The following is a 26,774-nucleotide window of genomic DNA, read 5'->3' as shown; positions in this document are numbered from 1 at the left end:
TGTGAGCCCCTCCCATGCAGGGGCTGCACCTGTCTATGCCCAGCAGTGTTGTGCCCAGAAGGAAGAGAGCAGAGACAGAGCAGGTGCCTGCTGGCTCTGGAGAGAGAGCCCAGCTGAGGCTGGCCAGCCAGAAGAGGTTGGAAGCCTGCACTGGCTATCATCCCCTAGAGGAGCTTAGCTTCTGAGCCTCTGACAGAGGCCTGCTTCCTCCCCTGGGGAAAGCGGCTGCTTTAAGAGGAAGGAAGCTGCCAAGCTCCGAGCAGGCTAAATAAGGTACATTCCTGGGCATCTGCTCAGCCCACACTGTCCAGCAGCCTGGAGCTACTGAGAGAAAAGCAGGAACATGCAGCCCTGGGCTGCCAGCTGCCTTCCCTTTTCAGGCTGTGGCCATCACCCCCGCCCTAGGCCTTACTCCACTGAGCAGTGTGGACAAGAGCGATCTGACACAGCTAACTCCCTGCATCAGCATCTCTTCCAGGCTGGCACCAGACTGGCCCCCCAACACAGGGATAGCAAAGCAAGTCCCCCCCACCCCCCCAAAAGGTTCCTCAGCCCCAAAGAAGGCTCACCACAGACAATGGGTCCAGCAGCCTTTATTGTTACACTAAAAAAGACTCTGGCCAATGAACGATTTGCTCATTTGTGCCCTTGCTGGCTAACAGGCTCAGCAGGGCCTGACTCTCCCCACAGCTGCCACCGGGCCAGTCCAGCTCAGGCATCCTGGTGCCTTTGTGGCAAACTCCTGTGTGTGCCGACCACCTGGAAGGAGAGATGGACACAGGTTTATGCTTCAGAAGGGTCCAGGCAGGTGATTTTCTTTCCAGGATCAGGGCTAAGCTGCTAACTTTGTCCACCCCACTTCCAGCTAGTCACTGGACACCCTCCTCCATCCGCTCCCATCCCAGCCCAATGGTATATGGGACCATCCTTGCTTTGTAGCCATGGTGGAGTTATGCCATTTGCCATGATGTGGCCAGGATCCATACCTGGGGTCAAACTGTCTGTTTGAATTTCCGATTCCCTTCCTTTCAGGGTAGTGCAGCTGGCGCCCTGTCCTCTTGCACCTGCCAAAGCAAAGCAGTGTTACTAGCCCATCTCAACTCACCCAGCACATTACAAGCCATTCATTGAACCCGGCGGTCTGAGCAGGCTACTCCAGGGCTGGCCGATGCCACCCATTGGCCAGCCCTGGAAAGTCAGTCACTATGGAGGCTCCCACCGTCCCCACGTTTTGAGAACCCTACCCAAAAGGTGTCTATTTGTCACCAGCGCATAGCAATTTAACCTGGCAGGTCCAGAGGCACCAGCGTCCCCTCCACCCGCCCGCTGCACTGGGAACAGCCCCTCCCAGCAGACGAGTCCAAGGGCTGCACAAGGCATGGATTAAAATCTTGGACCAAACGGCAGTGATTGCGAGGGGGAGGCTGGGTGTTCGGTACAGTCCAGACTGCCTCCCCCCACTCCCACAGCAGTAGGGGTTAGGCACAGCTCAGACAGGCCCCCAAAAAGAGTCAAGTCAAAAAAAAAAAAAACAAAAAACCAGCATTAGCCCTAGGGAACGAGCTGTGGAGGAGAGAAGATGCGGACACGAGCAAAAGAGTTACCTCGAATTACAGGACTATATCCACAAATGAACTAGGCAAGAGAGCAGCTTTCGTCTCACACGGATCGCACTGAAGGAGAGTCACAACACACTTCGGGGTCTCGAAGGACACTGGTTTCCATACGCTAGCAGAGAATGCTCACAGCGGGTAAGATCAGGACAAGGCTAGCTACAACAGGCCCACCTACCCCTCTGACACCAGCTGGCTGTCTCTGACCCTAGCTCTGGGCTAACCGGGCTGCCAGGTCCAAAGAGCAGTGCCTCTGACTGCTCGGCCAACAGATGGAAGTGTTAGAAGGAGAACGGAGGGACAAGACACCCCCCGAGGGGGGGTGGGGAGGGAGGCAGCATGATTTGACACACCATCCTGCTGCTGTGGGCTGGGAAGACACCTCCCAGGTTCATCAACTATGGACAAGGCTGCTGGATTTAATCTCGGCCACGCACTCCAGGTTAGCTTCCCTTGCACCCTGGGAAGGGCGAGCAAATACACCCTCCCAGCCAGTGTCACAACAACACAGAGCGAGGGGCATCCACACCCCCTGGCATATGCGCCAGCTCCAGGAGATTCAGTGGTTCAAGTTACGGTTTCTTTTCCAGCTTCTGTTGCCACTGCTACCAAGAATGGAGGGCACTAATGGAAGATGTGATGTGCCGGCTGAAGCTGAAGCGACTTCAGTTAGGGATTCGTGCTGTTTAGGAACTGAGCAGCCTAGACAATCCAAGATCCTCCGGCATCACTGGACAGCCAGCTGCATAGTTTTGGTTTCTAAGGAAACCAAAGACTCTTTCCTAAAAATCACCTCGACCACCAAATCCAATTGCTAGCGCTTCCAGCTTAGGCTCAAGCACTTTCGCTTTGTGGCTCATGCAGCAGCACAGACGGCAACGTTTGGATTGCAAGACGCTGCAGGGAGCGCCCAAGGAGTCATGGAAACCGGTGCTGGTATTAAGGTTAAGTTTGGAGCCAGATTGGAGAACGCTTGCCGGTTTAGTTGGGAATTTGTCCTTGATGCGGCCGCAAAGCTTCAGAAGGAGAATTAGACTGCAAACCCCTTTCGGTATTTTAAGCTGCTCAACAAGGCAGACAGAGGGGATAACGGGCTTTAATGTTTGTGCTACACTGACAGGAGATCAGGGCCAAGCTGCCTTCTGGTTCCACGTACAGTGACATTTAGGTCAGTGTACATGGATCAGAAAGTCTCCTCTACCCTAACCTCACTCCCATCTCTGTCTGTCTTGTGCAATGCAACGAAATGTCAAAATGTCGAGAGCAAAGAGTTCGTTTCAGAACGGTCTTTTAATAGGCTTCGTAAAGCCAGAGAACTGAATACAGGAATTCCTTCACCACTTCAAATACAATACCAATGGAATTATGCGCATTTCTTCCAGTAAAAAAAGGACAATATAAACAAACATTTTCAAGAACCTCTCATGGAAAGTTTTTGCAAGTCTTAGTTCTGGGGGCTGTTACATTGTACAGTGAAAATACCTTTTTTCTGAAGATCGAACTTACGAGTCACTTGTGTCCCTTTAGATATACCAAAGGCTGCCGCGCATTTCACCCCTCCCTTGCTATACACTAAAGGAACAGAACTCCAAGGTATCATTGCACTTGTCTTAGAAAATCCAGCTTGCGGGAACAATGTGTTAAAGTGAGTTCAGGGCCCCGTCTTGGCAATTTAAAAGAAACCTTGGGTTGTTGACAAATCAAAAAGGAGAAAAAATAAACCAGATTTCAAAAATGCTTTAAAAAACACTCAAAAATAAACAGAGCTTTCTTGAGGAAAGTCTCAATGGGCCATCTCGTAGCAGAAGCTGTCAGGCTGCGTGTGACAAGACTACAAAAGGGAAGATACAGGTAGATAACTAAACAATAAGATTCAGCGAAGCTCCAAAACTCTTTATAAATACGGCCATTGGAAGGACGATCTTGAGTCAGGAAGGGTTTTTACTCGTTGCGAGCTGAGGACAAGAAGTAGGTACAATCGTAAAGGCACTGTAGCATACGGACATGTTTGTAGCATTTCACCAACTCCTAGACTTTTTTGGGCTCAGCGAGGCTAGGAATCTCCAGGACTCCCCCTCCCCCAGTTAGCTAGTCACTTGGACGCTCGATGGCGGTCATTGGCGTTAAATGGAATTCTAAGCCTCCACATGCATTTAATGTTAGCTATCGACCACGGTCACGGAACCAAGGCCTGGCAGTAAGTCTCGGACAGGCTTGTTAAAGGCGGATAAAGAGTCGTCCCAGATAATATGCCTCAAGTATGGCCACTGCTCAGCACAAGATGGTGCGTTGCAAAGGTTTTAAGTATACCTGCTAAGCAAGAGAAGTGCTGTATATTTCATTCTCTGAGCTTCACCTACCTTAGTTGTCATAGTTGTCTCTGTAAGAGCCTCCAGAGGAGTAGCGGTCATTATATCCTCCCTGACTTCTGAAAGCAAAGCACATCTGTTTTACACTGACTCCAGACACCCTCGATTCTAAGAGCAATGGGAACACTGATCTAATCTGACCCATATAAAACAGGCCAGCCAAGATTAGTTTAAGCAGGAACCTAAGTTTATTTAAAAAAAGCCAATTTTGAGTTCAAATGTAGCAGTGATGGAGAATGCCCCACAGCCCTCACTCAGTCCCAGTAGATAACATCCCTCTCACTTACAAACCATGTGCCTTATTTCTAAAAAAAAATCTGTCTAGCTTCAACTTCCAGTGCTTGGATCATGTTAGACCTCTTCAATTAAGCACAGCGCATCTAATATCAAAGTGTTGGTCCCTATGTAGGTACTTACAGACTTCAATCAAGTCACCCCTTAACATTCTCTTTTAAGCTACATAGAGCTCCTAGAGTCTTACTATGCGAGTTTCTAATCATTCTGGTGGCTCTGCCTGGGTCCTCCCCTCTCCAACTGGTCACCAGCAGGGTACCAGCCACCTCTGCATGAGTTACCTGCCGCCGTAGTCCCGGGACCCACCATAGCCTCCACTTCGGTTGTCATAGCGGCCACCACCATAGCTTCTGTCTCCGCCTCCTGCAGCACAAAGGACGAAGATGTGAGCACTCTTCCTTCCAAGGGCCAGCTGGCTTTCAGCTCAGACCAACATGGCTGCTAAACTCACCTCTGGAGTAGCCGCGTCCGCGTCCTCTGCCTCCAAATGAGCCACCTCTGGATCCACGGGAAGATTTCCCAGCATGATCAACTCTGATCTGACGCCCATCCACGGACTGTAGAGGAACAAGACACATTTAAGAAATGGGGAGCTAGGCGCATAGGGGGAGCAGGTTAGGCACCAGCCCCCATCAGTGCAGAAAGACTCACCTCTCCATTCATAGCCCTCATGGCATCTGATGCATGTTCCGGGTTGGCAAAGGTGATGAAGCCAAAGCCTCTGGACCTCTGCGTATCTTTGTCTTTAATTACAACCACTGGAAGGAGAAGAAATAAGGGGTGAGGACCAAAAATTTGAGCCTATGCAATTGGAATTGGCCTGGGTCTACAGATCATCCTTACTTAGTAAGGATGTCAGGTAACCATGCTGGTCATTGAGATACAGCAGTGTGGTCAGGTGCTGGGGTATCTGAACCTGCCATGTGGTATCACCAGATGGCCTCTTACACCAAGACCTGCACAACTCTTAACTAGGCAGCTGGTATTAAGGCTTAGAACAAAATAGCTTTTTTGGAGCAGGGGCCTAAGCACCCACTGCAATGAGGTCCTAGGTACATGACCACCCCAGTGCTCCAGCAAAACCAATTCTCCTCACAGCTGTAGGAACCAGGTGCAAAGGCATAAATGGATCCTGACCTTCAGAGATGGGTCCAAAAGAGCCGAAATGCTGCTCCAGGCCTTGTTCATCGGTCTCAAAATTCAGGCCCCCAACAAAGAGTTTTCCTTCTTCAGAAGACATGGTGAGGAGGAGGAGTCTGGGGAAGGAGATGCAAGGTGGTTAGATGGAACAGAGGACAGCTGCACCAGGGCTTCTCCCTACCCAGCCTGGGGACAGTCCCCACACAGAAGGGGGAGAGGAGAAAAGTAGACACTGCAGCAGGGGAGGCACTCTCTCCAGTATCAAACTCAGCCCTTCCTGCCTTGGTGAGGTGCCCTAGAGCTCTCTCCCCCCCCCCCACCCCATTTCCTCCCAGGGGCAGGAAGTAACTAATACTCCTTGAGAGCAATTGAACACCATTGCTCTAGGAAGAATCCCTTCTTCCTGGGGGCCTTATGGAGCCTGAAATCCTCAGCATGTTCCTCAAAGCCCTATCACTATCTGCTCCCACCCTAGAGGAAGAAGGGATTCTAGGATTGAGTGGACCATTATAGGGAGCACCACCAACAGATAGAGCCCAACAACACACCCTTAAAGCTCCCCATTGCTTCTAGCTCTCTGGTGGAGGGAATGTAACCACCAGCTCCGGGATGGATCTGCCAACCTCCATAGTACAGCTGGTAATCTAGTGAGAACTATACTCACAGGGTGACCCCACAGCCTCCCACCCCAGGCTTCGGGCAGGGTATGCATCTCAGATGACCCACTACTTAAGCAGTCAATCCTCGACAAGGGTTGTTCTCAGGCCCTCTCCTCCAGATCCAGCCCTCATCCAAGCAACCCCAGGGACCCACCCCCCAATGAAACAGCCCCCCCGCCCAACCCAAGGGAGTATCTTCCAGAACTCCACCCCCATCCCACAGGGGGTCCACATCCCCCGCACGTGCCCTTCGCCCACACCCCGATGAAGGCCACATGGCCCTAGCTTCCCCTCCCCCATGGAGGCAAACGCGCCCCGCCCCCCCCACGGGCCGCCATCTTGTGCCCCGCGCAGAAGAGATGGCGGCGGCGGTCACGTGGCCGCAAGCGCGAGGCCAGCGCCAGACGGAACGCGACCAGTCCAGCGTTCCGAAACTCCTCCGCTCCGCCCCCCCGGCGCGGGAACGGCCCCAGAGAAGACGACGACGCAAGGGCCTCCCGCGCATGCGCGCCCGCCGTGTTCCACCCCCCCATGGAAGCCCCCCGGCCGGTTGAGACTCCCCCGCGCAACTAAGGCCTTTCGCGCCCCCCCCCACAAAAACCGAAGAGAGCCCCCAGGCCACCAACGTTTTACTCGAGCCCCGCATGCGCATTTTAAGGCCGCCGCTGCGACCTCAACAACTCCCCGACAGGAAGGCAACAAGCCGCCGCCATTTCCAGCGCCGAGCGGGGAAAGGCCCCGCTCGCGCCGCCCCCTGAGCAGCACGCGGCCTGCCCCCACTCACCAAGCAGATCTGTCCCGGGCTGGAGCTGCTGAAAAGGTGGCCGAGGTGCCGCCCGGCCGAGCCTTATATAGCGGCCCCGCCCACCAGCCTCAGGCCACGTGACGCGCAGCCGGCGCTTCCATTGGACCGGCGCCGAAGCGCGCGCGCGAGGGAAGGGCACAGGAAGGGAGGAGCCAGCCGAACGGCGCCCATCCGGGACCTTGGCCGGCGGCCTACATCCGGGTCCTGCCCAACCGCCATCGCGCCCCACCTCTTCCCGCCAAGCCGAGCTCAGGGGAAAACCCGGGACCTGCGCATGGCTCAGCCCTGCCCCCACCACTGGCGCACATCCGGGTCCTTCCCATCCCTGAGCCCCGACCTCTGCTCGGAAACGCCGCGCTGAGCCCTGCCTGCTCAGCCGCGTCCAGCTCCTAAAATAGCCTAGCCCCACCCTCGCGGGGACATCCGGGTGCCTTCGATACCTGAGCCCGCCCCCTGCTGGAGACCCCCCCTGAGCCCCGCCCCCCGGGCGACATCCGGGTCCTTGCAAGAACGCGCTCCCCTCAGCCCTGCGCGTGACCCCGCGAACATCCGGGTCCTACCCTCCCCGCGCGCCAGGGTTACCATAACAACGCGGCCTGGTCTGCGCTGAGACCGTCCTCGCCCGGTCCCGGCCTGGTTCCGCCCAGCCCCCGAGACCCTCCCGAAACACCCCGCCCTGAGAGACCCTATAATAACAACCCCCCCATGCGGCCGAGAGACCCTCCCCTAACACCCCGCCCTGAGAGACCCCTCCCATAACACCCCCCCCTGCCGCCGAGAGACCCTCCCATAACAATCCCCTCTGAGAGACCCTCCCATAACACCCCCCGCATGCGGCCGAGAGACCCTACGATAACAAACCCGCCCTGAGAGACCTTCCCATAACAACCAGCCCCGAGAGACCCTCCCATAACAACCTGCCCTGAGAGACCCTATAATAACAACCCCCCATGCGGCCGAGAGACCCTCCCCTAACACCCCGCCCTGAGAGACCCCTCCCATAACGACCCTCCCATAACAATCCCCTCTGAGAGACCCTCCCATAACACCCCCCGCATGCGGCCGAGAGACCCTCCCATAACAAACCCGCCCTGAGAGACCTTCCCATAACAACCAGCCCCGAGAGACCCTCCCATAACACCCCCCCATGCCACCGAGAGACCCTCCCATAACAAACCCGCCCCGAGAGACCCTCCCCAACAACCCCCCCATGCGGCCGAGAGACCCTCCCGTAACACCCCGCCCTGAGAGACCCTCCCGTAACAACCTGCCCTGAGAGACCCTATAATAACACCCCCCCCATGCGGCCGAGAGACCCTCCCCTAACACCCCGCCCTGAGAGACCCCTCCCATAACACCCCCCCCATGCCACCGAGAGACCCTCCCATAACAATCCCCTCTGAGAGACCCTCCCGTAACCCCCCCCATGCAGCCGAGAGACCCTCCCATAACACCCCCCGCATGCGGCTGAGAGACCCTACGATAACAAACCCGCCCTGAGAGACCCTATAATAACATCCCCCCCCATGCGGCCGAGAGACCCTCCCGAAACACCGCGCCCTGAGAGACCCCTCCCATAACAACCCGCCCTGAGAGACCCTCCCCTAACAACCCCCCCCATGCGGCCGAGAGACCCTCCTGTAACACCCCGCCCTGAGAGACCCTCCCGTAACACGCCCCCATGTGGCCGAGAGACCCCCCCCAGTAACAACCCCCTCTGAGAGACCCTCCCCTAACAACCCCCTCCATGCGGCCGAGAGACCCTCCCCTAACAACCCCCCCCATGCGGCCGAGAGACCCTCCTGTAACACCCCGCCCTGAGAGACCCTCCCGTAACACGCCCCCATGTGGCCGAGAGACCCCCCCCAGTAACAACCCGCCCTGAGAGACCCTCCCGAAACATGCCCCCATGTGGCCGAGAGACCCCCCCCCCAGTAACAACCCCCTCTGAGAGACCCTCCCGTAACCCCCCCCCATGCAGCCAAGAGACCCTCCCATAACACCCCCCCCATGTGGCCGAGCGACCCTCCTGTAACAACCTGTCCTGAGAGACCCTCCCATAACAAACCTCCCATCTGATCCAGGAGCCGGCCATGTTGGGAGCTGCCCAGGACAACGGAGAGCGGTGAGATGCGCCCGCCAAGCTGGGCAAGCCGGAAAAGGCATTTCAAGACATGTGGGAGACTGAGCATCTGTGGGAAGCGGGCCAACCCTTAGAGGTGGGGCTGTCCCAGGGCCTCCCCTTGTGGACAAGCAGGACCCCTTGGGGAGGCTGCTCCAAGGGAGTGACATGGTGGGGGGCAGACATTCCAAGCTAGGTAGAGTTAGATGCCTGCTTGGAGCCTGGACTTAGGTGATGCAAAACACAAGAGGGGCAGGATTTTTGTGGGTCACGTGCTGGGGCGCCCATCTCTTTCTGCTCACTGTAGAGAGAGTCCAGGCCCCTAACTTGGGCTCTGTGGGTCACAGCGATTTTTCAAGGGACCTAGAAGGGCAGCATCACAAGGCCTAAGTCCCTTTGGGGGTCCAGGCCTAATGTCCTGGATAATGCTCCATCGCCCTCATTTGATATGCGTACCTCATCCTTCTTCTAACCAAATATGGGACACAGATGTTGAATGACTATGTCTGCCTTTTCTGTACCATCATTAGCAATTTTTCCATCTCTGTCTATGCTAGAGTGTATTTTGTTCCTGATATGCTTTAAAAAAAACCCTCCTTATTGTCCTTAGCTAGCTATGGATGTTCCTCTCTTGCCTTTAGTTTCCCTTATCAATTTTCTACACTTCTAATTTATATTGATTACTATTTATTTCATATTTTTCCCCATTTTTTATATGTAGCTTTGTAAATTTCTAACTGATACCTTCATTTCCCCCACTGAAAGAGCATGGGCTTTTAGCCAAATGTACCCACTTTCTTGATTTCTGGAATTGTGGCTTTTTGGTCATCTGAGGAACTTTTCTTCGAAAACTCCCCAGGTGCATTCATATTTTGCAATCTAATTTTTTCCTTTCAGTCTATTTCACTCGTAATTTTTCTCTGCGTTAGGAAATAAGCCCATTCAAAGCACAGAGGAAAAAAATATGTTATAGGTTGGAACATCCTGTTTGCCCATATTGAATGATTGAATAATAATAATAATGGGAGGTGGCGCAGCTCAGCGCCGGGTGAGCCATCGCCATGCGGTGGTATGTGCAGCTGTTCCCCAGCTGCACTGCTGTAGAAGTGGCTGCATCTCAGTATCAGGCGAACCATCCCCAGGTGGTGTTATGTGCGGCTGTTTCCCAGCTGCCCCGCCCCAGAGGTGGCTGCATCTCAGTGCTGGGAGAGCCATCCTCGTGTGTTGGAATGAAGGAGACGGAGCCAGAGGCCTTTCAACACCTTTATGAGTGTTCCATGCTGCATCCAGCGCCCCATGGGTCTCAGTTCCAGTGGGTGGCTGGGTCCAGGCTGAGGGAGATGACGGAGGGCGGGGGGGCAGGGGGGGAGGTCATAGCGCGCAGGGAGCTGTACCAGTCCTCGGGGGCACGGGGGGGTGGCGGGGGGTGGGTGCACGGGAACTGGCCAGGGGGAGGCGGGAGCCCTGCGGGGTAGGAGGCAGGGAAGCGGGGGAGGTGGTGGTGGGGGGCCAGGGTCGGGGTGTATTGGTACTGCCGGGGTGGGGGAACGGGTACTGGCCCGACCGAGAGGACCCGCGGAGGGCTGGGCTTCAGCAGGGCCCGTTCCTGTTTCCGCTGCTTGGCCCGGCGGTTCTGAAACCACACCTGGAAAGAGAGAAAGACACTGTCCAGACCCAGCCGCATTACCCCACGGAGCCCCTCACACAGGAGTGCCCCTGGCTGGGACTTCAGTGATGCCTCACCCGGCACAGAGTGCGGCCACCTCTGGGGCGGGGCGGCTGGGAAACAGCCACACAGAACGCCCTCCAGTGCCCAGCACTGACTGCCAGGGGAGTGTGCCCCTCTGCCCAGCCTCCCGCCCTGCAGCCTTCCACCTGGTACCTGGATCCTGGCCTCATTGAGCCGCGTGGCCCGGGCCAGCTCCTCGCGGACGTAGATGTCAGGATAATGGTTCTTGACGAAGGCGGCCTCCAGCTGCTCCAGCTGCTCCTGGGTGAAGCTGGTGCGATGGCGCCGGCGTGTGGGGGTGGCGAAGTGCAGGGAAGGGGGAGCAGCCGGGGGTCCCCCCGCCAGGCCGGGCATCTCTGGGGCCTTCCTGAAAGGGGGGCTGATAATGTCTGAGAGGGAGACGGTGTGGGGTAAGGGGGCTGTCAGGACCTCAGGTGGTGCCCCTCACTTCCGACCAGCAGTCCCCTCCTAGCCCAGCCCTGCCCCCTCCCAGCTTTGCCGGTGCCCTTCACTCCCGACCCACAGCCCCCTGCTAGCCTAGCCTTGGGCTCCCCACAGCCCTGCCGGTGCCGCTCACTCCCGACCTGCAGCCCCTGCTAGCCTAGCCCCGGGCTCCCTGCCCCCACCCCCTACAATTTAAACGGGGGGATATTTCTAACCTCTGTCAGCGTGTTCTCCTGCAATGTGCGGTGCCCCCGTGGCGGTGTGCTGTGCCCCCTGGTGGCCCAGCATGGGTAAAAGCCCTAATACCTCCGCCGCAGGAGCGCTCCCCCTGCAGCTCAGTGCACGGAGGTCTGCGCCACTGTGGGAGCGCGTTGCAGGCTATGGGGGAACGTCTCTACACCCCAACAAGGTCCCTTCTCGGCAGGTCAGTGGTAGCCTCTGAGAGTCCTCCTCCCCAAGTCCCGCTGGGGACATGTAATTCCCGGCTGTGATCCCCGGGATTAAGTGGGGGGAACCTGATCACCGCTCCCCACCCGGCCCACCGAACCTGAGAGCGTGAGAACGCAGCGCCCCGGGGGACACAATGCACCCGGGAGGCTAATTAGTCTGGGACGGGTGGGGGGGACAGGGACAGGGAAGGAATTTGAGCCCCGGAGAGTCTGTGCCAAGCAGCTTTCTCATTAACGTGTACATGACCTGGGGCCACGGACCTGGCTTCCAGCCCCACCACTGTAATAACCACTAGACCCCCCCCGCCTCCTCCCCCCGCCAGCCAGGGAGAGAACTCAGGAGTCCTGGCTCTCAGCCTCCCCTTCCTGCTGTAACCACTAGCCCCCCCCCCCCCCCCCCCGGAGCCAGGGAGAGAACCCAGGAGTCCTAGCTCCTAGCCCGCCCTCCCTCCCAGCTGTAACCACTAGACCCCACTCCCACCCTCCCGAGCCAGGGAGAGAACCCAAGGGTCCTGGCTCCCAGCCCCCACCCTGGTTCTGCATGGGGGAGGAGTAGTGACAGGCCCCCTCCCTGGGACCCCACTCACGGTTCAAGCCGCCAGCCCTGCCATGGCTGCAGAGGATGTGGGGTCAGTGCTGGGTGGCCGGGCTCAGCACCGGGGGACAGGATGGTGTCGGAAGCAAGAGCGGACTAACAGCGTTGGGGGATAAGGTAGGACCCAGGAGTCCTGGCTCCCAGCCGCGCTCCCCCGCTCTAGCCACTAGATTCCCCTCCCCTCCCTGGGGAGAGAACCCAGGAGTCCTGGCTCCCAGCCCCTCCCCCCCACTCTCACCACTAGACCCCACTCCCCTCCCAGAGCCAGGGAGAGAACCCAGGAGTCCTGGCTCCCAGCCCCTCTGGCTGTAGAGCAGTTCCCCCATCTTTCTCCCTGAACTCCGACCCCCCTTTCCTCCCCTTTCTCTGCCCCCTCCCTAGAAGGGACTCGTCCCTGAAGGCTGGAGGTCCCCACTTACCGGCCTTGGCGCTGACAGTTTGGGGTACCCGTCACCTAACCCCACACCCTTCCTGCGCTCCCTCCTTCTCGCCCTGTGCCCCACATGCCCCCACCCCAAACTTTTAAGTCGTCTCTGAGTCCGCCCCTCCCCTCTTGGGGGGGTGTCTGCATTGACCAATCGGTTCCCCCTCAGTGGGGACCATCCTCCCTCAAGGCAGGTCCTGGTAGGGGCGGGTCAGGGCAGGATCAGTGTGGGCCCCAGGTGCTGCTAGATAGCTAGGGGGTAGCTGTCGGGGGGGGGGGGGGGAGTTAGCAGTGTATGTGTGTGTGCCCCCTACTGGAGGGGGTGGGCCCTGCTCTGTGTGTTGGAGTGGTCTGCACTGTGGGGGAGGTCAGTTAGTGGGGGAGAGGCTGGGGAGGCCCAATCGGGGGTCATTGTGGGGAGGTCCATGGTGGGGGCGTGGAGTTTGGGAGGCTCGGGGGAGGGGGGGCTCTGTGTGTGGCAGCTCCCGCCCCCGTCCCCTGGGATAAGGTTCCAGTAATCAGGGCTGCCCATTGTGAGTGTAAATCCACCGAGATTGGGAACAGCCGTGGAGACAAAACCAGCCCCCTTCTGCCCCAGCCCTGCCCCGCACCCCAGCCCTGCCGGTGCCCCTCACTCCCAACCCACAGCCCCCTGCCAGCCCAGCCAAGGGCTCCCCCCCAGCCCTGCCGGTGCCCCTCACTCCCAATCCGCAGGCCCCTGCCAGCCCAGCCCAGAGCTCCCCCATAGCCCTGCCGGTGCCCCTCACTCCCAACCCGCAGCCCCCTGCCAGCCCAGCCCTGGCCAGCGCCTGGCACTAGGGGGCCCAGGTTGTGAACAGCTGCTGGATTTTTTTTGATGGCCTTTCCCTGCTGGCCTATAATGGGCGGGTTAGAGGTTGAGCAGCCTGCCCCCTTTCCGGCTGCCCTCAGCATGGTAAGGCATCGAGCAACCGCCAGGCAAACGGGTTTCCTGTTATCTCTGGAACAAGCCCTGCCCATGGAACCCAGGAGTCCTGACTCCCAGCCCCCCGCTCTAACCCACTGGACCCCACTCCCCTCCCAGAGCCCAGGAGAGAACCCAGGAGTCTTGGCTCCAACCCTCCCTGCTCGAACCCACTCCCCTCCCAGAGGTGGGGAGAGAACACAGGTGGCCGCTGTGTGTTTGTATGTCCCTGACACCCCCTGCTGGAGGGGATGGACTCTGCTCTGCGTGTGTGTGTGTGTTTGTGTGTGTCCCTGCCAGCCCCTGCTGGAGGGGATGGGCCCTGCTCTGTGTGTGTGTGTGTTAGTGCAATGAGGTTGAAGCACTGACTCTTGTGTTCCCTACAGAGCCAAGAGCTAATAGTGATTCCTCCATCAGCTCCAGGTCTCTGCTTTTGGGACAGGAGCTGAGTTTTAGATGTACAGCTACTGAGATGCAGCCACCTCTGGGGCAGGGCAAGTGGGGAACGGCACACGTAACACTGCATGGGGAGGGCTTGCCCGGCACTGAGCTGCAGCCACCTCTGGGGTGAGACAGCAAGGTAAGAACAGCACAGCAAAGCCACAAACCTGGGACGGGAACTGAAGGACTCTCCGTGTTTGGTTGACCGAGGTTCCCAAAATAGGGATTCGGCTGAGCCAGTGGGGGTCAGAGACTGCACTCGGTACCATTGTGAGCCTCTCATCTGACCTCCTGTATCACATAGGCCAGAGACCTGCCCCGAATGAATTCCTGTTTGATTTAGGGCAGAATTCTTAGCAAAACCGCCCGTCCTGATGAAAACCTCTGGGCTGGAGAATCACTGCGCCCCTGGGGAAGGGTCCCGAGGGTTCATTGCACTCATGGCAAAAACTTGCACCTTATTCCCAGGCTGCATTTGTCCGGCTTCAACTTCCAGCCATGGGCCAGGGTTCGACCTCCCACTGCGGTGCTGACGTTTGTTCCCCACAAGGGACTTAAAGACGGTGATTGAAACACTCAACATGTCGGGACTTTTGGGCTAAAGAGCCAGAGATCAGAACTGGCACCCCCCCAGCCCCATTCCCTGCCCCCCTGAGCCAGCCAGTCCCCGCCCTGGAGCCGGTGGGAGCTGGTGCCCCCTAGAGGGGACAGGTCCTGGCCCTGGCCCCATTCCCCACCCGCTGAGCCAGCCAGTCCCCATCCTGGGCCTGGATCAGGGCCGGCGCCCCCTAGAGGAGACAGACCTCATGTCTCCTTTTTGGCTGTCTTTCTTTGGCTCCCTGATTTCCAATGGTCTAACGATTCTCTCTTACTTCCTTTACAAGCCCCCCAGGTTTGTTACAGCTCCCGGCCCGGGGCTCACACGCTTACAGCCAGAAACACAAGACACCAGCCCAACCCTAGGCTGCCCCCCCCCCCCCCAGCTCTGACTCGCAGCCCCCTGCTAGCCCACTCCTGTTTCCACCCCCAGCTCCAGCAGAGACCCTGCTTCACGTTGTCAGGGATGCAGCGTAGCGGGAACCGGGTCAGTCCCAGGATCCTAGAGACACAAGGCGGGGGAGGTAAGAGCTGTGATTGGACCCACTTCTGTCGGTGAGAGAGGCCAGCTTCTGAGCCCTTTTCTAGGGCTCCCGCTACCATGGGCCTCTGCTCCCCTCCGGTAGCTTTTTGATTTCCCCTGCTCAGAAGGCCAAGAGGAAAAGTGACATCCCACCTGACTTCTAGTGCCCCCGCTCCAACCTGGAGGGTCTCAAACCGGGGTGGGGGGGACTGTATTCGGGCGTTGGGGGGGCATGAGAAGTGGCTGCTGCCTTCAGAGCTGGGTGGCCGGAGAGCAGCGGCTGCTGGCTGGGCACCCGAAGGGAAGGTGGCCTGGCAGGGGATTTCTTGCCTCGTGTGCACCTGGCTGGGTTTGAGTCAATGCCTTACAGGGTTTAATAGTTAGTGAGAGGTGCATGTTGAGAACCCAGGAGTCCTGGCTCCCAGCCCCCCGCCCCCCTGGGCACCAGGGCGGGGTCGCTCCATGCCTGGTGCAGACGCAGGTCGTTGGTGGACAGGGTCATCGACCCAGCTACGGCCTCTGGCAGAGGCGGCTGAGCTGTGCCCGGGGAAGGCCCTTCCCCCCGGGGGGTGGGGAGCGTCGCTGCTACAGCGCCCTGGCTGTGGTGTGGACGTACTCGAGGAAACTGGCCTGGTCCTGGGGGGTCGGGGGCTGCCAGCCCCTTAGTGCTGTCTGGGGTGGGGCTGAGCTCCCAGTGTCTGGCATGGGGGGAGGGGCAGCACCCCCTTCCCCCACCGTTAATTGATGTCAGGACACGTGGAGTTAACCCCAAACCCCAGCTCCAACCCCCTCACGCCCCATGCTGCATCCAGGAAGCTGCCCACCCAGTTACACACACACAATGCATGTGGTTGTGTGTGTGTGTCTGTCCCTGCTGGAGGAGACAAGCCCTGCACGCTCTGTGTGTGTCCCTGCCCCCCCTGCTGGAGGACACAAGCCTTGCACTGTGTGTGTGTGTGGGGGGGTGGGGGGGTGGAGGGCGTGTGATGAAGTGGGAATTTTTCATAATATTTTGAATATTGCAAATGCCTCGGTTTCCCCTACATGGCACCGGGCTAACGAGGCTGCGGGAAATGGTTGTTTGCTCTGCGTAAAGACTCAGAGATCCTGGTGTGACTGACGCCTGTCTGGGCCCAGACAATTGCCCAGCCATTGGGTACCGAGACCTAACCACCATGGTCGACCCCTCCGTAGGAAAACGAAGAGCTAAGGAGGAGGGCCAGGTCACTGTGTGGACTATTGGAAGCTCAGTGCCATGGATCTCACAAAAGGCTGGTGTCTTTAGACCCAGAGGCCAGACAGAAATCTGCCTTCATCACCCCCTTTGGGGCTCTTTGAATTCCTGGTCCTACCTTTTGTCTCAAGGGGGCGCCTGACACCTTCCCGCGCCGGGTGGATCAGTTCGTTACTGCGGAGGGTGGAGGACTTTGCCCGGGCGTACAAGCCCTTCCTGGTGCTCACCGACACTTGAGGCACGGGCTGGGCGCGATGCTGATGCTAAGTGGGAGAGAGACCCCGTCGTGTACGTGGGCGAGAACTTGCTGCCCCAGGAGCAGAGCTAGGCCCCCAGGGAGAAGGGATGCCTGGCCATGGGGTGGGCTTTTAAAAGATGGCAGCTTATCTAACTGGGCGGCATGTTACCGTGTAGACTGACCACTCTCTTCTGGCACGGCTGCACCAAATGAAAGGGGCTAATGCCGAGCTGCTGAGACGGAGTCTCATCCTCCAGGGTTATGAGATGCAGGCGGGCCACGTGAATGGATGTGCAAATATTACAGCAGATGCTTTGTCCCGGTGAGGGGTCCCTGGGCTTCCCCAGGTCATGGGCTGTAGTGACCCCACTCAGTTGGGTCTCAAAGGGTGGAGAGATGTGACAAAGTGGAAACTTTTCCTAAAGTTTTGTGTGAATGCTGTGTGTGTCTCGGTTTCCCCTATATGGTGCATGTTTAACAACCTGGTGGAATAGGTTGTTGACTCTCTACGCTGTGTCCAGACATCTAATAAACCCTCCTGCTTTTACCACCCTGGCTGAGAGTCACTCCCACGTCAGGAAGTCGGGGGTGCATTGCTCCCTTTGGGGGTACAAGTCTTCCCCAGGTGTCCAATCCAGCTGGACTGGTCGGGGAGGGGTTATGGCATGATGCGGGGGTGCTGACAGCTCCGAGGTTTGGTCCCACGGGGCGGGGAAGCCGAGGGGCTCACCCCAGTAAGTGAGTGTGCCCCTAAGGGCCTGCCACACTGAAGGGGATCTGTTCCAGAGCCGGGCAAGAGCACCGGGCCTGTGGATCCATGATACCTTCCAACCCATCCAAGGACCCATCCATCCCTGCCCCCCATCCCTCCACCCACCCGTGGCTGCCCACTCATCCCCCGATCCAACCACCCCATTCTCCCAAAAACCTCTGCCCAACCATCCCCCATCCAACCACACCAGTCCACCTCTCCCATCCATCCACCCTGTCATCTCTTCCCACACAACCATCCCTGCCCACCCGTCCTACAACCATCCATCCTACAACCAACCAGCCCTAGAACCCATCCATCACCCCATCCAACCACCCATGCGCCCAAACCCCACCCACCCATCTCTGCCCACCCATCTCACCCAGCCCACCCATCTCACCCAGCTCCCCTCCAACCACCGACACACCCATCAATTCCTGCCCAAACACCCACCCACCTATCCATCCCCCATCCATCCCTGTCCACTCAGCCATCCTTCCAACCCCCACCCACTGTGACGAAGCGGGACTGTTCTTAATGTTTCTTCTGAATATTGTGGGGGTGCCTCAGTTTCCCCTAATAAGTTCTTAAGTATCTAGGTGGTGGGATAAGGGGGTATGATCGTTGCACAGCCCTAGAGGGCAGGTGTGTGCAGGGGTCTGGACACAGAGAATGGCCGACACCCTGTTTCCTGGCAACTGATGGGCCTGGCCCTTCCCCCCTGCAAGGTGAGAGCTAAAGGGTTGGAGAACAAAGGAATCAGGTGGCCTCCTGGCCCGGGAAAGGGACAAAGCCCAGAGGAGGGGGGGCTGGAGGGGGAGTCAGTTGTGGGCTAGCTTGGGACGTGGAGTGAAGTGCAGACGTGGTTGTCTGGCTCCCTGCCCCTCAAAAATGGACCCGGCTGGGGGGGTCCGGTTCTCTGCACCTACAAGCTCTGTTTTAGACCATGTTCCTGTCATCAAATAAACCTCTGTTTTACTGGCTGGCTGAGAGTCATGTCTGACTGTGAAGTTGGGGGGCAGGACCCCCTGGCTTCCCCAGGACCCTGCGTTGGCGGACTCGCTGTGGGAAGTACACGGAGGGGCAGAGGATGCAGAATGCTCCAAGGTCAGACCCAGGAAGGTGGAAGCCGGGTGAGCGGTGTGTCCTGCAGACAGGCTGCTCCCAGAGAGGAGACTGCTCCAGAATCCTGACTGGCTTCGTAGGGAGCAGTTCCAGAGCATCACCCAGGGACTCCGTGACAACTGGTGGCAGAGGTGGGATGTACTGCACCCCGTGGATGGCGCTTCCTGCAGTAAGCGACTGGGGAGCAGTAAAACGAAGGGGGACTGATGAGGACCAGGCGTGCTGAAGGCTCAGAGAGGAGCGGTCTCGGGGGACGGTTAACCCCTGGGAGTGTGTGACCAGCGAGAAGGACTGTGCAGTAATGGGGTCCCCCTGGGGACTGCGCTGAGCAGTGTCGGGGCGGAGGAGCCTGCGGCTTGGCCCTGGGAGAGAGAAGGACTTTTGCAGGAACAGGGTTCCCCTGGGGATTGCAGCGAGCGGTCCAAGGGGCGGAGGAGTCTGCAGCTCGACCCTGGCAAAGAGGTGGTGACCTCGAGAAGGGCTGGCACACGAGGGGTTCTCCCTGGAAACCGTGGGGAGCTGAGAGCACACAGGCCTGTGAGTCCACAGCAACTTGGGAAGAGCGGAGTGATGGCCTGTCACTGTCTCCTTAGGAAGGACCTTGTAACCCTGTGCAGAAAGAGAGGGTTGAGTATTGGAAAGTTCACCAAAGCAGAGTTAATCATGCAGCTGGAGGAGGATGACCGCGCTAAGGAACAGATTCCTGACCCCAAATGGGGCTATAGCAGGATCTGGGAGCAGCTGGAGTAGTAGCCAGGCATCCCCAAGACTCCTGTCCCCGACCAGACGAGGGTCTTCACGATCGGGTTCCCCATCGCGGGATCGGAGACGGACGGGATTGGAGCTGAGTCCGAGAGAGCAAGAGGACTGTGAGAGACAGCGACGAGAAAGAGCTGCAGAAGCGGCATGAACTGGCGGTGGGGGAGCGGAGAGGCCTAGGGGACCTCCCAGGGGTGAGTGGGGATAGACCCCGGGGGGCCAGTTCCGCAGGGAACCTCGAGACTAAATTGCTGGCCCTGGTTAAGGGTGGGGGGGGGTTGTGGATGCCCACCTCACTGCCTCTGAGCAGGCTGGAGATTTGAATCAGGGGGACCCTGTGGAAAAGCCCCGGTGTCTAGCTCCCTTGCTGGGTCCAAAGGCCTTAGACTCTGTCAGCCCGATGGGTGGGGAGGTGGACAGGCTCCCACTCCTGACCCCAACCTATATGTCTGTGTGGAGTCTCCTGGGGTCAGGCCCCTCGGACCCCCAGTGGGAGCGGAAGATGATGGTTAATGGGGAGACATTCCTGGGGCGGCGAGATCCTGGGACAGAGAGAACTGTTGTCAGGCCCCGGGTGGTGCAGCCTCAGAGGTTGAGGGGCTGGGTGAGCTGGGTGAGGGTCCCAGGGATGAAGCCCCTCGCCCTGCCTATGGCCCAGATCCCTGTGCAGACCCAGGGGGGTGGGGCGGGCTGGTTGTTGGGGTGCTCCAGGACACCAGCTGCGAGACCCTGTTGTGGGGTGACTGTGTCTCTTTGGGACAGGATCCAGGCCCTGCTCCTGTAACTGCCAAGGGTTTGAATTTGAATCCAGGGAACCAACTAGCGGAGAGGGAAACGGTCAGTGAAAATGCAGATGACCTGGCTGGCGGGGGGAGGAACCGCTAGGCTCAGGCTACCTGCCTGCCTGCCTGTGTCCAGACCCCTGCACACACCTGCCCTCTAGGGCTCTGCAACGATCATACCCCCTTTTCCCACCACCTAGATACTTAAGAACTGCTTAGGGGAAACTGAGGCACCCCCACACTATTCAGAGGAAACATTAAGAACAGTCCGGCTTCATCACCCCCCCATTCCCAGCCACCTGCTTATGCACTCACCCACACAACCCCGTCCACTCATCCATTATTCCATCCACCCAACCGTCCCTACCCCCTCAGCTATCTGTAGATCTGTTCTGACCAAGGCCACGGAACAATGAACAAAGCCTGAATTCCCATCAGCCTTGTAAATATGTAGTTAGTAGGAAAGGGAACAGCAGGTGGATGAGGAACCAGGAACGGATGGCGAACGTGTGACCAGGGATTGGCTCCCAGGAACTAAGGAGCCGATCAGAGAGTGTGCGAGGGGATGTAGAACAGAGAGTGCGGGCGGCGTCTGTGTGAGGGCGTGTTTATCAGCTGGTGAATGAGTTTGTACTTTGGGTGCATGGTTCACCCTGGACCCCACCCCCTGCCCCTGAGCCTCAGTAGCTCAGGGTCGGGCCCTTGGGTGCCAGGAGAGAAACCTCCGTGTTGAGCCTGACGTCGAGCTGAGTTCTTGGGGACCGAGTGGATAAGGTCCCAACATCATCCACCCAACCATCCCTGTCCGCTCACCCACCCATCCAGGTGTCCACCCGCTGTTAGACCCATCCATCCATCTACCCATGCATCCCTGCCCCCACACATCCCCCCCATCCGTCTATCCACCCACCCTTACCCCAACCCATCCCTCCGCCCAACTACCCATCCATCCCTGCCCCCATTCTCCCATCCATCCACCCACCCACCCATTCCCGTCCAGCCGCCCAACCATCCCTGTCCGCTCACCCACCCATCGAGGTGTCCACCCCCCCTTAGACGCATCCATCCATCTACCCATGCATCCCTGCAACCACACAATCATCCAGTGCTGCCCTCACACATCCCCCCCATCCATCCATCCATGCATCCATCCATTGTTGCCTGCCCCCACACATCCCCCCCATCCATCCATTTATACATCCACTCTCTCATGACTCCGTCCATCCCCCCAACCACCCTGTGCACCACTAGAGCACAGCGCCCCACTGAGTCCCCCGCCTGCCCCCAGCAGAGCCCCCCCACCCCTGGGTTTCCACCCCTCTCCTCCCTGACTCGCTGCGGGCGCTGAGTAACCGGACATTTCCCCCTCCGGCAGGGAGCAGGGGTGGGGGTGGGGACTGTCCCATGCACCGAGCAAGAGACATCAGATAATAATTACCCCCCCTGCCCTGCTGACATCCTCCCCCCCCCGCATCCAGCCTGGCCAGTGGGGGGGGAGGAGAAGGGTGTGGTGCTGCTTATATAGGAACCAGCGGGGCTGAGCCACACACTGAGCAAGTCGAGATTCCCAGCCCTCGCCTGCCCCATGGTCTCAGGTAAGAGAGAGGAGCCCCCCTGCTGCCCCCCTCCGCTGGGCCCCCAAGACCCCCTGCTGGGCCCCCCGGCACCCCTTCCAGCCCCTCTGCTGTCTCCCTCCCAGCCCTGCCGGTGCCCCTCACTCGCGACCCGCAGCCCCCTGCCAGCCCGCCCCTGCGCTTTCCCCATCTCCAGGCCAGGCCAGAGCAGAAACTGCTGGAAGAGGCTGGGGTTGGAGTAGTGGGGAGCCCCCCATAGCGCCCCCTGTTGAGAGAGGCCAGGCTGGGGTGATTCTGGGGGGCTGGGGGTGTCTCCATCTCTCATGGGTCTAACCGGCTCCGTCCCCCGCCCCAGACCCCCTCGATCCCAGCATCACCATGAGCCCTGTCGCCTGGAGCCGGCTGCTGGCGGGAGCGATCCTGGTCCTGGCGCTGGGGGACCCCACGGCTGCCTGCAGCTGTGCCCCCCAGCACCCCCAGATGGCGTTCTGCGAGGCTGACGTTGGTGAGTGACCTCTGACCCCACCCCCTGTCCCCCAGCACCCCTCTGAGCCCCCATCCCCCAGTACCCCCTGCTGAGCCTGCCCCCCCGCCCCCAGTACCCCCTGTCCCTCAGCACCCCCAGACGGCGTTCTGCCAGGCTGACGTCGGTGACTGACCCCACCCCCTGTCCCCCAGCACCCCTCTGAGCCCCCTGTCCCCCAGTACCCCCTGCTGAGCCCCCCTGCCCCCAGTACCACCCTCTGAGCCCCCCATCCCCCAGTACCCCCTGCTGAGCCCCCCTGCCACCTGTCCCTCAGCACCCCTCTGAGCTCCCATCCCCCAGTATCTCCTGCTGAGCCCCCCCAACCTGCCCCCCAGTACCCCCAGATGGCGTTCTGCCAGGCTGATGTCGGTGAGTGACCCCTGAACCCACCCCCTGTCCCTCAGCACCCCTCTGAGCCCCCCATCCCCCAGTACCTCCCGCTGAGCCCCCCTGCCTCCCCAGCACCCCCAGATGGCGTTTTGCCAGGCCGACGTCGGTGAATGACCCCTGACCCCACCCCCTGACCCCCAGCACCCCTCTGAGCCCCCCCCACCCTGTCCCCCAGCACTCCGAGATGCCGTTCGCCAGGCCAATGTTGGTGAGTGACCCCTGACCCCACCCCCTGCCTCCCAGCAACTCTCTGAGCCCCCCCCCCAGCACCCTGAGATGCTGTTCTGCCAGGCCAACGTTGGTGAGTGACCCCCCCAATGCCCCACACCCCAGCACAGTTCCCCCGTAATTTTTGCAGCTCCCCCAAACACCCATAAATGCTTGGGCCCCTCCCCCAGAGCTATCAACCCCACCCCCGAGCTGAGACGTCCCACCCCCCCACTGGCCAACCAGGGAGCGCTCCCCCTGTGCCCCAGCGTCAGTATAGCTATTACCCGCTGGAGAGGCCCCGAGCTGATTCTGGGGTCACTGCTCCAGCCCCGATGCCCCCACAGAGTGAGTGCATGCATGTGTGTGTGTGTCTGTGTGTGTGGCGGGGGGGATCCTCCTCCCTCCAAGGCGTGGAAGAACCCAAGAGTCCAGAGCCCCAGACCCAAGGCGCAGGGGGACCCCGGAGTGGGCAGGAGGGTTCCCCCCGTTGTCTGTGTCATATCGGAGTTGACTCTGGTGGTTTTAGATGCTGTGAGCCTGGTGGGCCGCTCAGGGTGCCCTGACCCCCGTCTGTTTGCCATGCAGTGATTCGGGGCAAGTTCATGGGGGTGACTCCACTGAACTCCAGCAGCAACACCCAGAAGTTCGAGTCCTGGATTCGCTACAAGATCAAAATCACCAAGGTACCTGCACCCCCCAAACACCGCCCTGCTCCCCACAGCCAGCCCCCACCAACCTCACCCCCCCGCCCCGCTCCCCACAGCGCCCCCTACTGGTCCCGGCCAGGACTGGGGTAGCCAGGAGCTCCCCCCACAGCCAGGCCCCCTGCCCCGCTCCCCAGAGCGCCCCCTGCTGCTCTGATGTGCGTCTCCCTGCAGACCTACAAGGGGCTTGAGTCCCAGGGGAACGGCCTCTTCATAGACTCCTTGGATCAGGAGACCTTCTGTGGGTACCAGCACCAGGCGCCCCTGAACGGGGAGGAGTACCTCATCATGGGTAAGGCACCCCCAGCACCCCAACACCGGCCTGGGGCAGCCCCCGCCCCGGGGACTTCCCAATACCCCTCAGGGTAATTCCCCCCCATGCTCAGAGACGCCCCCCGCCCCAGGTCACAGATCCACAGGTCTGGAGCTCACTGGGGTGAGCCACTTGATTTCCCCACGTCCTGGGACCGACCCTCAGAGGCTGCAGCCCCCCTGGGTCATGCTGGAAGCCCCTCCCCCTGCAGCGAGTCCTCCCTGGATTGGACCCGTGGGGGGAGACACCCCCCCAAAGGCAGCAAAGTCCTCCTGACTTCCTTAATCTGGAGTGACTCTCAGCCAGCCGTGTGAACGCAGAGGTTTATCCGCCTGCCTTTCCTCCAAGCCCCCCCCCCATCCCTCTCTTCTGCTGAGCGGCCCCCCACGCACCCTGGAGACGGCCCCCTCCCTTCAAACTGCTCTCCCCATTCAGGCCCCCCTACCCGGCTACGGCCCCCCAAGACACTGCATTCCCCTCCCAGAGGTCCAGTGTGGGGGGATGGGGGGGGCTGTGCAGTGCTATAGTGGTGCTCTAGGTGTCCTTAGAGGGCTCTGTGGATCCATGTGGGGCTCAGGGGGGTTCTGGGGGCTCTGGGGGGGCTGTTGGGTGGATGTGGGTCTGTGAGGCTCTGTGGGATTGGGTGACTGTGGATTTGTGGGGGGGGGCTCTGGGGGGCTACAGGGTCTGGGGGCTATAGGGGGCTTTGTGGAGGGCTATAGGGGGCTCTGTGGGTCATTGGGGGGGGCTGTTGGTCACTATGGGGCACTGTGCCAGCCACTCCCTCTGCCCTCTCCCCCCAGCCGAGCAGCAGGACAAGCACCTGATTATTTCATTGTGTTCCTTCGTGCGCCCCTGGGGGCGCATCCCCCCCAGCCAGCGCCTCGGGATCAGCCAGGCCTACGGACGGGGCTGCGCCTGCCAGGTGAGTTCTTGTGGGATGGGGCCTGGGAGGCCTGGGGGGCAGGGGCTGGGAGATGGGGGGCAAAGGGTCTGGGGGCCTGGGGCTGGGAAATGGGGGCCTTGGAGGGCTGGGGGTGTCCCTAACCCCACCTCCTTCCCTCCCCCAGGTGATGCCATGTAACATCAGGCCTGGTGGGGGGAGATGTGGGGCTTGGGGTGGTCGGGTCTATGTGGGATGGGTGTGTCCTAGGGGGCCCTCTGTGGGTGGGTGGGGAAATCTATGTGGGGTGGGCGTGTCTCTCCCTAACTCCACCTACCCTTCCCCGCCATGCCCGGCACACAAGTGGGGGGATAGGGTTCAGGGGGCAAGGTCTATGCGATAAGGGCGGGGTCTGTGGGTGGGCGTGGCTCTCTCTAACCCCGCCCCCTCCCCAGGTGGTGCCCTGTGAATTCAGGCCGTGCGCGCTGTCGGGCGACGCCCAGTGCCTCTGGACCGACGGGCTGCTGGACCAGAGCTGGCAGGGGCCCCAGGCCCAGCGTCTGGCCTGCCTGCCCCGCCCCAGCCAGGGGGCGCCCCCCCGGGCCGACCCCTTCTGCGCCTGGGAGACCCTCAAGAGCAGCAAACTGCCCCGGACTGTGCCCCCTCCCGAAACACCCCCTGACCTCCACCCCAACCCCCGGAACTGTCACCCCCTCTCCCTTTGACCCACCCCGAACTTTGTTCCCCCACCTGAGCTTGGGCTCGGTTAAAATGGTGTTGCTGAGTTTGATTCTTAAATAAATAAATTGCTGGAACCCAGATCCACGCTGTCGTCTGGTGGCCGAGGGCTGGGGAGCGTGAGAACCCCTTGCACTGAGGCTCAGGCCCAGCTCCCCCTGGCACATACCCCAGAGCACCCCCATGCTCCAATTCCTGGCTGCTCCCCTGCGCTCCAATCCACTGCACCCCCAGGAGCGGAGTTCTCTATGTACAGCTCCTGAGATGCAGCCACCTCTGGGGCAGGGCAGCTGGCAAACAGACACACATAACGTTACATGGGGACAGCTTGCCCGGCGCCTACATGCAGCCATCTCCGGGGCAGGGTGGCCCTTTGTGGGTGGGTGGGGAAATGTATGTGGGGTGGGCGTGTCTCTCCCTAACCCCACCCATTCTTTGCCCCCATGCCCGGATTGGGAGTGGATTGGGGCCAGGACTAGGAGTCCTGGCTCCTAGTCCCCACTCCCCTCCCAGAGCTAGGGAGAGAACCCAGGAGTCCTGGCTCCCAGCACCCTGTTCTGTGCTCTAACTACTAGTCCTCACTCCCTCCCAGAGCTGGGGAGAGAACCTAGAAGTCCTGGCTCCCAGCCCCCCTGCTCTAACCCACCAGAGCCCCACTCCTCTCCCAGAGCTGGGAAAAGAACCCAGGAGTCCTGGCTCCCAGCCCCCCCTACTCTAAAACACTAGACCCCACTCCTTTGCCAGAGCTGCGGAGAGAACCCAGGAGTCCTGGCTGTGTGCAGATGAGGGGTTGGATCTACCGGCTCCAGGCCGGGGCCCGCTGTGATGTCACAGTGGGTCTCCATGGGGTGGTTCTAGAACCTGGGGCAGCTGGGAGACATCAGGGCAAGGGGCGGGTGTGCGGCTTGGGGGTCACTGCGGTGGCAGGGTGCTGCAGGGCCTGGTAAGTGCCCCACAGAGCCGCTGCCCCTAGGGGACCTGTTCAGCATCGCCTTCCCACCAGGGAAACAGGCATGGAAAGGCTTGGGGACAAGTACCTTAGAGTGTGGGGGTGGGGGCTGGGAGCCAGGACTCCTGGGTCTATTCTGGCTCCAGCATTAAGGGGGGGGCATCTAGTGGTTAGAGTGGGTGAGGGGGACGGGTGGTAGGAGCCAGGGCTCCTGGGTTCTCTGGGAGGAGAGCAGGGTCTCATGGGTTAGAGCAGGGGGGGCTGGGAGCCAAGACTCCTGGGTTATCTCCCTAGCTCTGGGAGGGGAGTGGGGACTAGGAGCCAGGACTCCAGGGTTCTCTCCCCGGCTCTGGGAGGGGAGTGGGGACTGGTGGTTAGAGCAGGGGGGGCTGGGAGCCAGGACTCCTGGGTTCTTTGCCAGCTGTATGCGGGAGGCCAAGGTCATGCTTCT

The 26,774-nt window shown here is 59.8% G+C and overlaps 3 protein-coding genes across 10 annotated transcripts; 1 reads left to right on the top strand and 2 right to left on the bottom strand.

Annotated features, from left to right (window-relative positions):
* Positions 1 to 603: 603 nt before the first annotated feature.
* Positions 604 to 6,995, bottom strand: LOC141976724 (RNA-binding protein 3-like). 4 transcript variants are annotated; one of them, XR_012636150.1, is made up of 8 exons: positions 6,860 to 6,995; positions 5,414 to 5,532; positions 4,928 to 5,034; positions 4,728 to 4,833; positions 4,558 to 4,639; positions 3,974 to 4,041; positions 987 to 1,064; positions 604 to 759 (listed from the first exon to the last, which is right to left on the bottom strand). XR_012636150.1 is itself a non-coding variant. In XM_074937853.1 (7 exons), exons 2-6 carry the CDS (start codon positions 5,514 to 5,516, stop codon positions 3,975 to 3,977), a joined length of 465 nt encoding a protein of 154 aa, XP_074793954.1. In that variant the 5' UTR covers positions 5,517 to 5,532; positions 6,860 to 6,995; the 3' UTR covers positions 3,401 to 3,568; position 3,974. The 4 variants fall into 4 exon arrangements, 2 of the variants coding, with proteins under 2 accessions (XP_074793954.1, XP_074793955.1); XR_012636151.1 differs by having other exon boundaries at positions 3,974 to 4,038; XM_074937853.1 differs by lacking the exons at positions 604 to 759; positions 987 to 1,064 and adding an exon at positions 3,401 to 3,568.
* Positions 6,996 to 8,868: 1,873 nt separating this feature from the next.
* LOC141976181 (metalloproteinase inhibitor 1-like) lies at positions 8,869 to 25,362 on the top strand. 5 transcript variants are annotated; one of them, XM_074936981.1, is made up of 8 exons: positions 8,869 to 9,005; positions 14,496 to 14,590; positions 15,058 to 15,148; positions 21,966 to 22,115; positions 23,322 to 23,419; positions 23,615 to 23,732; positions 24,557 to 24,678; positions 25,092 to 25,362. In XM_074936981.1, the coding sequence occupies exons 3-8, from the start codon at positions 15,091 to 15,093 to the stop codon at positions 25,359 to 25,361; spliced, it is 816 nt and encodes a 271-aa protein (XP_074793082.1). In that variant the 5' UTR covers positions 8,869 to 9,005; positions 14,496 to 14,590; positions 15,058 to 15,090; the 3' UTR covers position 25,362. The 5 variants fall into 5 exon arrangements, with proteins under 5 accessions (XP_074793082.1, XP_074793081.1, XP_074793085.1 ...); XM_074936980.1 differs by lacking the exon at positions 14,496 to 14,590; XM_074936984.1 differs by lacking the exons at positions 14,496 to 14,590; positions 15,058 to 15,148.
* On the bottom strand, positions 10,374 to 11,085 carry LOC141976457 (homeobox protein unc-42-like). Its single transcript, XM_074937447.1, has 3 exons — positions 10,885 to 11,085; positions 10,535 to 10,647; positions 10,374 to 10,401 (listed from the first exon to the last, which is right to left on the bottom strand). The coding sequence occupies exons 1-3, from the start codon at positions 11,083 to 11,085 to the stop codon at positions 10,374 to 10,376; spliced, it is 342 nt and encodes a 113-aa protein (XP_074793548.1).
* Positions 25,363 to 26,774: the final 1,412 nt, after the last annotated feature.

This window comes from Natator depressus, chromosome 23, assembly GCF_965152275.1.
Source record: "Natator depressus isolate rNatDep1 chromosome 23, rNatDep2.hap1, whole genome shotgun sequence".
Taxonomy (NCBI): domain Eukaryota; kingdom Metazoa; phylum Chordata; order Testudines; family Cheloniidae; genus Natator; species Natator depressus.
This window is presented reverse-complemented; position numbering and strand designations above follow the sequence as displayed.

Bases quoted from the DNA above. Each gene is read 5' to 3' on its own strand.
- LOC141976181 (XM_074936980.1), top strand. From the start codon at position 15,091: ATGCAGCGTAGCGGGAACCGGGTCAGTCCCAGGATCCTAGAGACACAA. The intron at 15,149-21,965 runs GTAAGAGCTGTG...CCCCCGCCCCAG, and splicing joins AGAGACACAAGGCGGGGGAG to ACCCCCTCGATCCCAGCATC. The intron at 23,733-24,556 runs GTAAGGCACCCC...CTCTCCCCCCAG, and splicing joins GGAGGAGTACCTCATCATGG to CCGAGCAGCAGGACAAGCAC.
- LOC141976724 (XM_074937853.1), bottom strand. From the start codon at position 5,516: ATGTCTTCTGAAGAAGGAAAACTCTTTGTTGGGGGCCTGAATTTTGAG. The intron at 5,035-5,413 runs GTCAGGATCCAT...TTCTCCTTCCAG, and splicing joins TTTTGGACCCATCTCTGAAG to TGGTTGTAATTAAAGACAAA. The intron at 4,042-4,557 runs GTAACTCATGCA...CTTTGCTTTCAG, and splicing joins TCCCGGGACTACGGCGGCAG to AAGTCAGGGAGGATATAATG.
- LOC141976457 (XM_074937447.1), bottom strand. From the start codon at position 11,085: ATGCCCGGCCTGGCGGGGGGACCCCCGGCTGCTCCCCCTTCCCTGCAC. The intron at 10,648-10,884 runs GTACCAGGTGGA...CTCTCTTTCCAG, and splicing joins TCAATGAGGCCAGGATCCAG to GTGTGGTTTCAGAACCGCCG. The intron at 10,402-10,534 runs GTACCAATACAC...CGTGCCCCCGAG, and splicing joins CCCGTTCCCCCACCCCGGCA to GACTGGTACAGCTCCCTGCG.